At 37.1% G+C, this 12,685-nt stretch overlaps 1 protein-coding gene across 1 annotated transcript; it reads right to left on the bottom strand.

Annotated features, from left to right (window-relative positions):
* Positions 1 to 388: 388 nt before the first annotated feature.
* On the bottom strand, positions 389 to 10,617 carry rad9b (RAD9 checkpoint clamp component B). Its single transcript, XM_020928255.1, has 11 exons — positions 10,584 to 10,617; positions 10,190 to 10,260; positions 9,995 to 10,120; positions 9,821 to 9,926; positions 9,161 to 9,260; positions 8,967 to 9,073; positions 8,283 to 8,389; positions 6,639 to 6,703; positions 5,839 to 5,967; positions 2,131 to 2,299; positions 389 to 511 (listed from the first exon to the last, which is right to left on the bottom strand). Exons 1-11 carry the CDS (start codon positions 10,615 to 10,617, stop codon positions 389 to 391), a joined length of 1,137 nt encoding a protein of 378 aa, XP_020783914.1.
* Between the last annotated feature and the right edge of the window lie 2,068 nt (positions 10,618 to 12,685).

Here is a 12,685-nt window from a genome sequence, read left to right as displayed (position 1 = left end):
ACATAAATATAAATATCTAAAGAATTCTCTCAATAAATATAACAATATTTTCCCATTTAAGATAAATACAGAGAAGTGAGTGCTGTTTATATAGCTTTTTGGTTGGAGGTCCATCTTCTGCTTGTTTCTATGGATAAGTCACTACTTTGCCTGGAATGTTCCACAGTATGACATTAAGCAGCTCACTGAAAAACACTGAAAAACAGGCATTGTGACTGTGAGCCAGACTGCCTCTCCACAGATCTGACCTGTCAGTTGGTCTGGTTTGGTCTCCATGAAGATAGAAAGTTTAATACCGTACTGTGAAATATTACAGATAATCCAAGAACATGTCCATGGAGAAAAGCATTTGACAAACCCTCCACTAGAAAAGTTACACAATGCATCTTCAAAGGAAGGGGCTCCGTGTCTCTTCCCCCATCTCCTCCTCTTCATCACTGACACAAACCAAGACTTTGGCAGGCATATGAGAGTCATCCTCAGACAGAGCCTTGAACAGAAGAGAACACACCTACAATACAAAAAAAAAGTCAAAACTGAATCTGAATCTTTTTGCATTTTGATTATTTTAGAGCATTGATGCATCTTTTGATGTTTTCACTTGGAAAGTCTATTTATTTATTATATTTAAAGGTCCTATTTTACACAAACTTTACTCTTGTGAGCTTTAAGCCATGTTATAGTGCTGTTACCTCCTCAAAAAAATACCTTGCGGTGTGTTTTGTTTCATTCACACATTTGGTAACCTTTTATTATTAGTATGTCTACATCTCCAAAGTTCAAAATGCTCTGTTCCACCTTGTGATGTCATGTAGCGGTAGTTTTCATGTTAACAGTTACATTTTACCTTTAGATCAGTAAAGATTGGAAATTCAAGGGCTGAAAATATCCAAATAATTCTACTCAAGGTGTATGGAGTTTAAAAACATAATGGAAAAACATAAAGTGGAGCCTTTCCTGTATTACCAAATGACATCACAAGGTGGAACAGAGTGTTTTCAGTTTAAGAGAAGAATTCAGTCTTATATAAAGGGTTTGTGTGTTAAACATGTGTGAATGAAACAAAACACAACTCCAGATATGTTTGTGAGGAGAACAGTGCAATATGGGCCCTTTAAAGTGATATTATGTAACATTCTGAAATCAACTGTGTAATTCCATGGAAATGGAGAATTAAAACCATATTTCTGAACAATCTCCATGGAGATAGATACATTTTATGCCGCACTGTGGAATAATATAACTATTTCCACAGACACAAGCCGGAGGAGGCTCTACTCCAGGCCAAATAATTGTCTGTTTTGTGGAGATGCAAGCCTGCAATAAGGATGCATGTTTTTATTTGTTTTTCAGTCCATAAAAAACATACCTTATTTTAGCTATAAAGTGACATACTATGGCTTTAAGTACACTGCCTAATGTTTTGAAAATGGGCAATACTTTACAAATGTAGTCAATTCATGAAGATAAACTGAGCAAAATGAGTTATGTTTGAAGGACTGGCTGCCCAATTTGTATTGTACCACATAACATCTTGTTCATATTTATTAGTCTGCTATATGCCAGTATTTTTAAACTGAGTTATACAGAATGTAGTATGAGCAACTTGTTCACTTGTTGACACACTTCAAAACAGTGACGCAGAAAAAGGTCTGGGCACATTTCCAGTTTCAACAAATACAAAACACGTTGTACTTCGGCTCACTGTCTCCCTGATCTGTTAAAGGTAACACCAGTCTGCAACGAAACCTCAGCACTACCCACTTCCATCTTATAATAAATTAACTTTTTTAGGTTCAAACCATGTTACAATGTTGTTTGGTTCGTCTTCAAAAACAAAATACAGGGTCCATACATCTTCACTCATTTAGATCATTTCAGCACTCAGATTGGTTATACCTGGATACCTCTCAACTTAGCAGCTATTGTTTTAGCCTTGTTTGTTCTCGACACAAACCGTTCTACAGACATGTTGAGGATTTGCTTGTCTCCATAAAAAAACAGTTGACAGACCCTCCACCAAAAAGTTACATAGACCACCATTAAATAAAGGTATATAGGTCTTGTATTGTTAACTTAATAGGCAAAAAGGGTGGTGTTTTAGCTCTGTAGTTGAATGTGAGTTGTTACCATAGAGGGAGCAGGAGAGGGAGCAGGGGCACAGGCCTGCTTGGGCTCCCCCTGTCCACATGGGAGGTCAGTCTGAGAGAAGAGGGGGCTGCCCTGACTCGAGGTGACCAGCTCTGTGACTCCTGAAGTGTCCTGAAGATGGACTGTTTCTACAGCATCCACTGCAGACCTACACATAACATTAAAGGTGCATTATGTAACTGTGTGTAACTATGTTTGGTTGAGGGTCCGTCATCTGCTTGTTACTATGGATATGCGCTTGCTCTATTTGGAATGTTCCCCAGTATGACATTAAACTTCTCTGCATTTATTCAATTACAGGTGGTTTTATAGCACAAAAATACCTAGAAAAACAGGCATTCTGACTGTGAGTAGGGTTGCCTCTCCACAGACCTGACCAGTAACTTGGTCTGGTTTGGTCTCCATGAAGATATAAAGGTTTAATGCCATAATGTGAAACATTCCAGACAACGCAATAATATCTTCATCTCAACAGAAAAGCATGAATATAGTGCAAAATGCCCTTTATTTGTACATGTATCCATAGTTACAGTTATCTATAGGAGCAAGTGAGTCACAGATAATTAACACTAAAGTCAAGAATCTTGGGGGGTAAGCAGTCAAATAAGTCCTTTAGTTACCACAGGCGGTGATTAGAGACTAAATGTTAGTAGCGACCTATAATAGGCTAGACAGACTTGACCAAGTAAAGAAACAAACTGATATTATTTATAGATAAAATAATCACTCTGAGACAATACTAAGTACCACATCAAACAGGCTGTATAACTGATAAGATGAGGCAGAACATTTGTAAGCTAATGGTAATGATGCACTGTGTAACATTTTAGAGGAGGATCTGCCACCTGTCTGTCTCCATGAAAATGTTATTGTTGGTTTAGAATGTTCCGCATAATAGATTAAAGCAACTTATCACAAGGGAGACAAGCAGGACTTGTCTTGCACTACGCTACATTACAGTTCAGATCCATGGAGTGCCCTCCACTAGAAAAGTTGCACAATTGCACCTTTAAGTTAAAATTGTCCTGGTCCATGGTCAGGATTTTACCTAATGTGCATGAACGTGAAAGTGCAAACTCTGCACAGAAAGGCCTGCCTGACCAGGAGTTGAACCTTCATGCTGTGAGAGAAGAATGCTAGCCACTGTGCTGCTAAACTAGTGTTAAAGCATGTCAGGATGTGCACACTTACACTATTAGAGTTGTCCACTAAATTAAGTAAATTATGTTAAACTAATGATTTAATGGTGGGTTTGAGCAAAGAAGAGGCATGTGTATCCTTTCACATACAGTGTTGGGGAGTAACGGATTACATGTACCGGAGTTATGTAATCAAGAGTACAAATTATGAGTAACTGTATTCAGTTACAGTTACTGTTTCAGTGAGTGGTAATTGGATTACAGTTACTTTGTTAAAATAAATGGATTACGCGGCAGTATTTTCCTATTTTCACATTCTGGGCTAAACCAGGACTAAAACCAAGACTAAAATCAGGACTAAACCAGGGCTAAACCAGGACTAAACCAGGACTAAACCAGGATTTAATAGGACTAAACCATGCCATGTGGACTGTGTCTCTCCCTCCTCTATCAATAATATTTTTAATTTGGTTGAGTAAAGACTGGGCATTTTTATTGTCTTTTAGCAGACAAAACATTTTATGTGAAGATATCCTCGTCTTTGCTCCTCTAGAGCAAATCAAGTAATCCAAAGTATTCAGATTACGTTACTCACCTAAAGTAACTTAATGGATTCCGTTACAAACTACATTTTGGGGTGTGTAATCTATAATCTGTAGGGGAATACATTTTAAAAGTAACCTTCCAACACTGTTCACATATCAGCTATACAGTATGCACTAGTGAAAGCATATTGCATTCTCTTATTTATTGCAGTGCTTGTATGAACTGATGATTATGGCGTATTTTGTTGTTTGCTGAGACATCCTGTCAGGACACTTGAACAGGACCCTGAATTAGCTGAAGGATTAGCCCACTGTGCTTATTTGTTTTAGGACTGGACTAGTTTTACTTCCGCTGTTTGTAAAGGAGTCCTGAAAAGTGTCGCTTCATCATTGACGTTAGCGCTGGGTGATGTTAGTGTTCAGTGACCTTAGCGCTGTGTGACATTGTGCTGTGTCAACAGTCCTAGCACAGTGACTGCAGAGATGTAGGCGTATTAGAGGATTATTCACATAGACACTTACATGCCCCACTGTGCCCCAGTTATCCCCGCCACAGACATAAGGATGGCTTCTGTAACACGATACCCACTTAAGCAGCTAAAAACAGCCAATGAGGGCAAACTATTTTGACCACACGCCAGGACAGAGGCTCAAGAACTAAATCTCTGTGGGAACGAGACTGTAATTATACTGGATGAAAGAACAGACTGCTGCTGCTGCTGGGACCTGTGATTTTGGAATGAAACACAGTGTACCTGTGAAAAGATGTGGCAACAAAATAATGGATGTTTTTTAATTAATATGGTTTACTGTGGTACATCATTTTAAAAAACAAAAAAAAACAAATCCATGTTTTGGGTTTTTTTTTGGATTTGCTATTTATGTGCTGCCTAACTGAGTGTTAGAAAGCTACTTTCTGTAATTAGATTGTCTGACCCACCCCTGTTGTATTCTCACATATCACCACTAGATGACATCACTGCTGTCTGACATCATGCCAGCTTTGACCTGACAGAAGAGGAGCAGAGAGGACAGGTAAGTCTGAACAAATGCCAGGTGAGGGGAGGACAGAGAGGGTACTAGTTTCACATTTGCCATCCACTGGTAACAAAAATCTAATAACCTTACAGATGGCAAATTTAAAACCAAACATCAAATCAGTATGTAAATCACTGCTTAAAGAATGCATTGCATGCAATGCATGCATTCTGGGGGGAGTCAAATACTTTTCTCCATGGAGATGTTACTGCTTTGTCTGGAATGTTTCACAGTATGGTGTTGAACCTTTCTATCTCCATGGAGACCAAACCAGACTAAGTTACAGGTCAGATCAGAGGAGAGGCGACCCCGCTCACAGTCCGAATGCCTGTTTTCCTTTGTATTTTGGGGCTATAAAAGGGGAGAGCAGTTTAATGTTATACTGTGGAACATTCTAGGCAGAGCAATGACACCTCCAGAGAAACAAGCGGGTGACGGAGCCCCAACCAAATAGTTACATAGTGTGCCTTTAAAGTCAGAAGTTAGTAAATTTGCAATAACTCTGTTTTAAACTTTGAAAACAAACCTATACATTTATTATTGTCTCTAAATTGCAATAGCAGTTACATGTTGACAACGAAAGTTGTCAAAGTTGTCGTGATGATCACCATCATCATTCTGGTTGTATTATTTTGTACGGGGCTGCCGACCTTGACTCCAAATAAATTCATTATGGACTATAAAGCTGTTTTAAACTCTGCCAGATAATCCTTGGAGTATTGACTTGATGGTGCACATTAAAATTTAACATTTTACACAAATGAACTGACTTTTCTCAAATTTGCCATTGACATGAATGGGATCCCCATTTAACCGGAAGTACCACCATAAGAAAGTGTGGTTTAAGAGCATTTAAAGCCAAAAATGGGCAAGGTGGAAGAAGGTGAATATAGACACAAAAAAGCACAGAAGACAGCAGCCTTATTGAGCTGTATTGCTGTTCTTCTTTGTCTTTAGCTTGGTACCTGGTAGTAGTAGTAGTTTGCAGAGGGGTGGCTGTGTGCTGAGAGGTGGCCCTGCTCTCAGAGTCCATCAGAGTGGCCAAAACCACAGTGGCCTCCAAAACCATGTCCTCAATGGAGAAGCACACGGGTCTGAGGACAGTGATCAGAATTCATAGACTATGGATACACTACATTACAATATAGTCAGTCACTGTACTTGTATGACATATCCTCTCTTTTAAAACAATTTCTTTAATACAAATGTTATTCTTAAAGGTGCACTATGTCATTTTTTGGTTGGTGGTTCGTCACCTCCTTCTTTCTATGGATATGTCACTGCTCTGCTTGGAATGTTCCACAGTATGACATTAATCCATTCCACCTTACATTTAGTGGTTTTATAACTTAAAAATACCTAGAAAAACAGACAATCTGACTGTGAGTGGGGTTGCCTCTCCACAGATCAGGCCTGTAACATGGTCCGGTTTGGTCTCCATGAAGATAGAAAGGTTTAATATCACACTGTGGAACATTCCAGACAAAGCTGTCACATGTCCATGAAGAAAAGCATTTGAAGGAAAATTACTTACAGTGCCTGTTTTCCTAGGTATTTTTGAGCTACAAAACCACCTGTAATTGAATAAATGTAAAGTAGAGCTATGGACCATTGCAGGGAGAGCAATGACATATCCATAGAAACAAGAAAGTGATGGACCCCAACCAAAAAGTTACATAGTACCACCTTTAACAAACCAGTTATATATTAATTGTTGACTGTTTCATAGTATTGGGTGTATTAGCTAAAAAATATTAAAACTTACTTTCCTGCTGCTCCAAAGTAAACTGACACAGGCAGACAATGTGACTCTGCAAACAACAGTAATCCCTGAAAAAACAAAAAACATTCTTTAAGATTTGATTTGATTAATATTACATCAAATCTCTCTAAAGTTTAAAATGTTCTATCTTCACTTCTTGAACATAATGCAACAAAAAGAGATGCATTGTACAAAATGGGGATAACCTTTTCACTGTTCACATAAAAAAAACACGGTCTGTAATCTATCCTTGAGACCTGATTTCACGGAGCTAACTGTGGCAGGGCAGGGACAGGGCAGGCTAATGACAAGCCACTCAGCAGGATGTCCCACAAACAGCAAAAACAGGTCAAAACTATCACTGTACATGAAACAGTGACTACTAGAGCAAAAATTATCATTTATTTTTATCATAATATGTCTGAATGTAAAAATTTCCTTTCATCTTAAATGTTAATATTAAATTTCTACCAATTCTCTTATTTTCTATACTAATTCGAGACATTCATAATTTTGCATTGGGAGATTTTTGGGTAGGTTAATTCATTCATTTACTGTGAAATTCTGTGTCCCTTTCATAGTGCACTGTTCATTTGTGTGTGTGTAATGTCCTTGTTGGCTATAATGTAATAAGACAAAAAACACTGCCTATTCAATTTCCCCCAAAGTACATTGTGTCAAGCTGCAAAATGGAGAAGCACCTAGAATAAATGAATAACCTTTGTTTAGTCTTACCCTGAAACCCATCGATCTTCAGTAAATGATTGTCATATTAAGTTTATTCCATGTGCCCCAAGATAAAAATAACAATAAATAAGAAAATAAGAAATTAAAATAAAATAAAAATTCTATCCTGTCATTAATGGTATCAAACAACAACTTGCTGATTTCAAATAAAAAAAAGAAGTTAAATATATATATATATATATATACACACACACACACACACACACACACACATATATATATACACGCACACACACACACGCACACATAAACATGCTTATCTACAAATACGTGCTTATTTTAGATTATGCAAAAAAAAAAAAGTTGCAAATGCACAGATTTTGTGCTATGACCTGTATGAAAAAAAAAGATAATAATAATTAGATTTAGGAACTGCAGTTTGGAAAATAGGTAGCCACGCTTCAGTCAATCAAGCCAAGGGTGGCTGTGGCTACAAAAGAAGCTTACTTTTAGGAAGTGTGGGGAAATAATGACTAATACATGTAATTGTACACTACTTTGAGCACCTAGAAAGTGATTTATTAGACAAAAGCTTTCATTTTGATCAGTCCATTTTAGCTATACAGCCTTAGAACTTGCACAAAACATTGACTGCACTGTGACCCTCTCTGGTTGCATCTTTCAAACATATCGGTATTGCCTTAAAATAAATTGTGAATAGTAAAAATAGCTGAAGTTGTTAGAGTCATGTGATAAAGAACATACTGTCTTTCCGAATCAAGATGAGTAACTGCTATGGGTCAAAGTTCAAAGTGTAAATGATCTGGGTGGTTGAATACCGCGGCATTAAGATCATGGAAGGAACACTATATCAAATGCATGCTCCACGGAAACTGCTGTCACATTCAAAATACAGTGTCATGTGACTGGATAAACGCACAATATAAAAATAGCCCTCACCCGTAGCTCCTTTAGACAGAAAGTTATGTCTGATTCCACTCCGACCTGGAAGTAATCAAACTCGTCTGGGTGTAAGGACATCTCTGTCTGCATCATCTTCATGTGACCTGACATACAAGATACATATGGATAACATATGGTTCAGTGACATATGGGTTAGGGGCATGAGAAATTCTATGTTTACTATAAGGGTAATGAGAGATTACATGAAGTAAGACAAATTCAGTATAGGATTCATTAATGCTACTCTTCTGTTTGCTATTTTACTACTTTAGAGATGAGCAATGCATATAATTAAAGAGGAACTAAACACAAAATCATCTTTTTTGCTGAAATATGTACATCGAGTTTTAATGTTTTAATAACACTGTCAAACTGTTCCTCGTCCTTCTTGGTAATGATAAACTAAACTAGGTAAATATGCAGCTTTGTATTCCAAAATTGAGCCTGCACTGCCTACAGTGGCCACTGCAATTTCAGGTAGTATGTGACATCACGCACGACTGCCCTGTTTACAGCCAGGTTTTTCTGATTACAAACAGCTGGCTGCAGGGGCAGAGTCTGAAGTGTGGATATCAGATAAACCAAACACACTGTTCCTCATATGTCCAGTCCCAGCCCCTCCTCCCTCACTCTCTTCTTTAGTCCTGCCCAGTGTACTTTAAAGACAGTACATTTACTTACTATTCCCTCCATCATAATAATTCCTCAGACTGATTTTTCCAGAAGATACTGACAATGTGATTTCCTCTTGGGAGAATGGGAAATGCATAACCATGTCACTAAGGAGCCTGTAGCATTACGTATAGAAGTAAAAGATATTTTAAACTGCATTGAAATGTTTTTGAAATATGTAGATAGAGAAGGTATGTAATGACTTGGCTGGAGCTTTGAGGATGTTGGGGCAAAGGTGGAAGGCAAATGCAGCCTGCAGAGCATCACTCTCCTGGAAACGCAGATTATGAGTTTTGACAATGCCTGAAACAGAACGGGGACTGTTTGAACACAGTGCCACCTAGTGTTGAAAGCATATAAAACATGACAAAAGGAGAGAGCTACAGATTTGAAGAGTGAAGTTTGAATAATGCTAAAACATTTCAAAGGGCTTTTTAATATAGCAAAATACTAATATAATGGGCAAGTAAAATGCTCCTTTAACTATGTTAACCACTGTTGGTATTGTCATAATAAAAAGTGTGGTATATAGTTTAATGTGTTATATTTAATACATTATTTTATAGCTTCTTCTTTATTATAGCTTGTTCTTAATTTTGTGTCACTTTATTCTATTAGAGTCTACAAATTCATGTACAATGTCTAGCCATTTACTACTTCCTACTGTGTTTTATTAACAATGGCAAAACATGCAAATCACAAAGGCTGCTATTACATAGGCATTGTCCTATACAAATAACTAAATAATGGGACCTTGTCATGTATTGTCTCTGTTACATTTCACACTTCTCTCAAATGCACTCTATATCAAATGTAATCACAAATTATAACCACAATTTATAGCATGATATTGTCTGCCTTACCATGTTTGCATAAGAACTTAATTTTCACCAGGTCATCTTCTATGGAGACCTGACAGCGCTCCACAGTGCGCTCAATGGAGGGCAGCCGAAAAAGAGGCAGTATGGTCTACAGACAAATTATTTATATTATAATATTTACTTTATTTTTCGTGAAGTCATTGATTGTGGTGGTACCTTAATGTGTAGTTTACATTTGATGGCCTCACTGCTCTTCTCTGTGGTGTATTTGTGAAAGAACAGTGTTGAGAAGAGGAAACAGGAGTAGGCAGATTGGGCAGAATTCACTGACCTCAGGGCCAGCTAATATGAAAAACACAACATAAAATGAGTTACAGAAGAGTAGCTAGTTTTTCTCTAATGAATACTTACCCCTTTGGCCATTGGGTCGAACCACAGCTCATCTCCAAGCCGTGCCAGGGCATGGATAGCCCTCCCAAACGCTACAATACACAAGAGACACATTACAACAAACCTATTTCTTTTCATGGCTTTCACTAAAATTACAAAAAATACAATAACGATATTTTATTTTTTTTAAATCCATATTCAAGAGTTAATCTAGGTATCAATATGTGTGTTAAACTGTCGACAAATACAGTTTTATAAGGGAAAGCGACCACAATTAGCTTACATTCAATTAGCAATATGAAAAAAACGAGACCAGGTTTGTCAATGCACTGTTATTCTTGGCTATGGCTAACGTCACTTGTAACCTAACTAAAAAAATAAAAATAAAAAATGATTAAAGAATAAAATGTTTTACCTTTAACGCAGTTTCCCTCAACAACACAGTTCATTTTTGAAGATTGCAGTGGCGGTAATTCGTGGTAATCAGGCAGCCCGGGAATTTCACACGGGTCTAATGGGTTAGATATGATGCGATTTGTACTGTAGCCTTACGATATGTAATATATAATAGAGTTAGCTTAACAAAAATAACAAATATACTCAATCAAATGAAAAGAATAATTTATTTACATTAAAAAACAATGAGGGAAGTACAATTAGGGTGACCAGATTTTCAAAATAAAAAAACTGGGACATCCCGGTTTGTGGTGGTTGGTAATGATATTGTGAAACAGGTATGCACTCAGCCCATTCATCAGTATAGTCACATTTTCTGTATTTTACCTAAACAAATGACAATTTGTGCCTCTCTTTATATATAAGTATCAAATTCTGGCAAAGGAGAAATTCTATTTATTTACTGGACAAAAGTTTATTTGGTCGAATACGTTTCGCAGTTCATCCAAGATGCTTCTTCAGTTCTTGTAAACAAGTAGGTGTGTTAGTTTCAGAGTAGTTACTTAGCCCCTCCCTGAAGACAGATATAAGGAAGTTTCTACCAGCATTCTGATCTGAACTGAAGAAGCAGCTTGGAGGAGCTGCAATACATATTCGACCAAATAAACTTTTGTCCAGTCCACAAACTAAATTTCTCCATTGCCATGGATTTTACCTGGGCGACTGAGGGATGAGAGGGAGGGAAGTATCAAACTGGTAAAAAAGAAAATGGGACACCTGGGACATTTTTTGTATAAAAATGGGACAAATCAATTGATTTAGATAAATCTGCTGAGACAGGGGACAAAGGGCTCAAAACTGGGACTGTCCCAGGTAAATAGGGACATTTGGTCACCCTAAATACAATTATATTAACATATTATTACTATAGTAACTATAATATATAATTTACTAACCTGCTAGGTTAGTTTGTTCAAAGAAACAAAAAGGAAATAGATCAGGTGCAGTAAAAGCTTCCAATTACAGAGCGAGGTCATTTTTTTAAACTCTTGGTTCAGTCTTCATGTCATATGTCATATGCCATAGGGTGTATGAACAAAACAAAGCCTTTATACTTATGTTTATGTGTTTTGGGTTTTTTTTTTTTGTTTTTCCCAAAACAATGTGGTATTTAGCCTAAAAAGGTGCACTGTGGAAACTTTCTAATGAAATATATATATATCACCAGATTTTTATTGCTCAAAAAACTGATCTGTAACCTGGCCTGGTGGCATCAACTGTTTGTCTCCATGAAGATAGATAACTTTAATGAAACAATACAGAATTAACATCTCCATAAAGACACCCAAAAATTTGCATAGTTCCCCTTTTAAGTTTTAAAAGTCATCATCGGTTGACTATTTTGGGAAGTCTGATGTTGGGATGAGTGATGGTACTACTCTTCCTTCTTCCTTGTGACTTCACTCTTGCCCCTGTTTCTTTATCTGATGATTCTGGCCTGAATTTCTGATTTTGTTGAAGATCTCCACATCTCCTCCTGCTGAATGGGATCTGACCTAGGAGACAAATCCATAATGTCGTGAGAAAGTCTTAATTACTTAAAAGTAGTAGTATTGTAGTAACAGTAGCCTATAATAGTAGTATTATAGTAGTAGTGATAACAGACCTGACTGCAGACAGCTGTGTAGGACATTGAGATAGTGCTGCTTCATTTGCCTCCTCATCTGCTCTGTGCTGTAGATGTTAGTCACGCTCTGGAGATACCGCCTCTGTCCGGCTGTGAGATTGGGATGCTGACACATGGATGACATTTTGGGATTAAAACATATGAAAATTACAAAATATGATTACATTACAAGTCATTATTGCTATGTTTTCCACTGTTTTTTTCTTTATTTACTTACTAACTTAATGCTTAATTTCAACATTAATCTTAAAGGCCTTCTGTCTGGCAACATTGACTTAAAGGTGCACTGTACAAGTTTTCAGTAGAGGGTCCATCACTTTTTTGTTTCCATCAATATGTCATTGCTCTGCTTAGAATTTTCCACAATTTGACAATAAACAAATCTTCCTTTTAGTTATTCAATTACAATTGGTTTTATTGCTCAAAAATAATTA

This window comes from Boleophthalmus pectinirostris, unplaced genomic scaffold (genome assembly GCF_026225935.1).
Source record: "Boleophthalmus pectinirostris isolate CB_2022bp ecotype Guang Dong unplaced genomic scaffold, ASM2622593v1 HiC_scaffold_4, whole genome shotgun sequence".
Classification (NCBI taxonomy): domain Eukaryota; kingdom Metazoa; phylum Chordata; class Actinopteri; order Gobiiformes; family Gobiidae; genus Boleophthalmus; species Boleophthalmus pectinirostris.
The sequence above is the reverse complement of the archived record's forward strand: the minus strand, read 5'-3'. Positions and strand labels throughout refer to the sequence as shown.

Bases quoted from the DNA above. Each gene is read 5' to 3' on its own strand.
- rad9b (XM_020928255.1), bottom strand. From the start codon at position 10,617: ATGAACTGTGTTGTTGAGGGAAACTGCGTTAAAG. The intron at 9,927-9,994 runs GTACCACCACAA...ATTTGTCTGTAG, and splicing joins AATGTAAACTACACATTAAG to ACCATACTGCCTCTTTTTCG. The intron at 9,261-9,820 runs GTAAGGCAGACA...GTTCTGTTTCAG, and splicing joins TAAGTTCTTATGCAAACATG to GCATTGTCAAAACTCATAAT.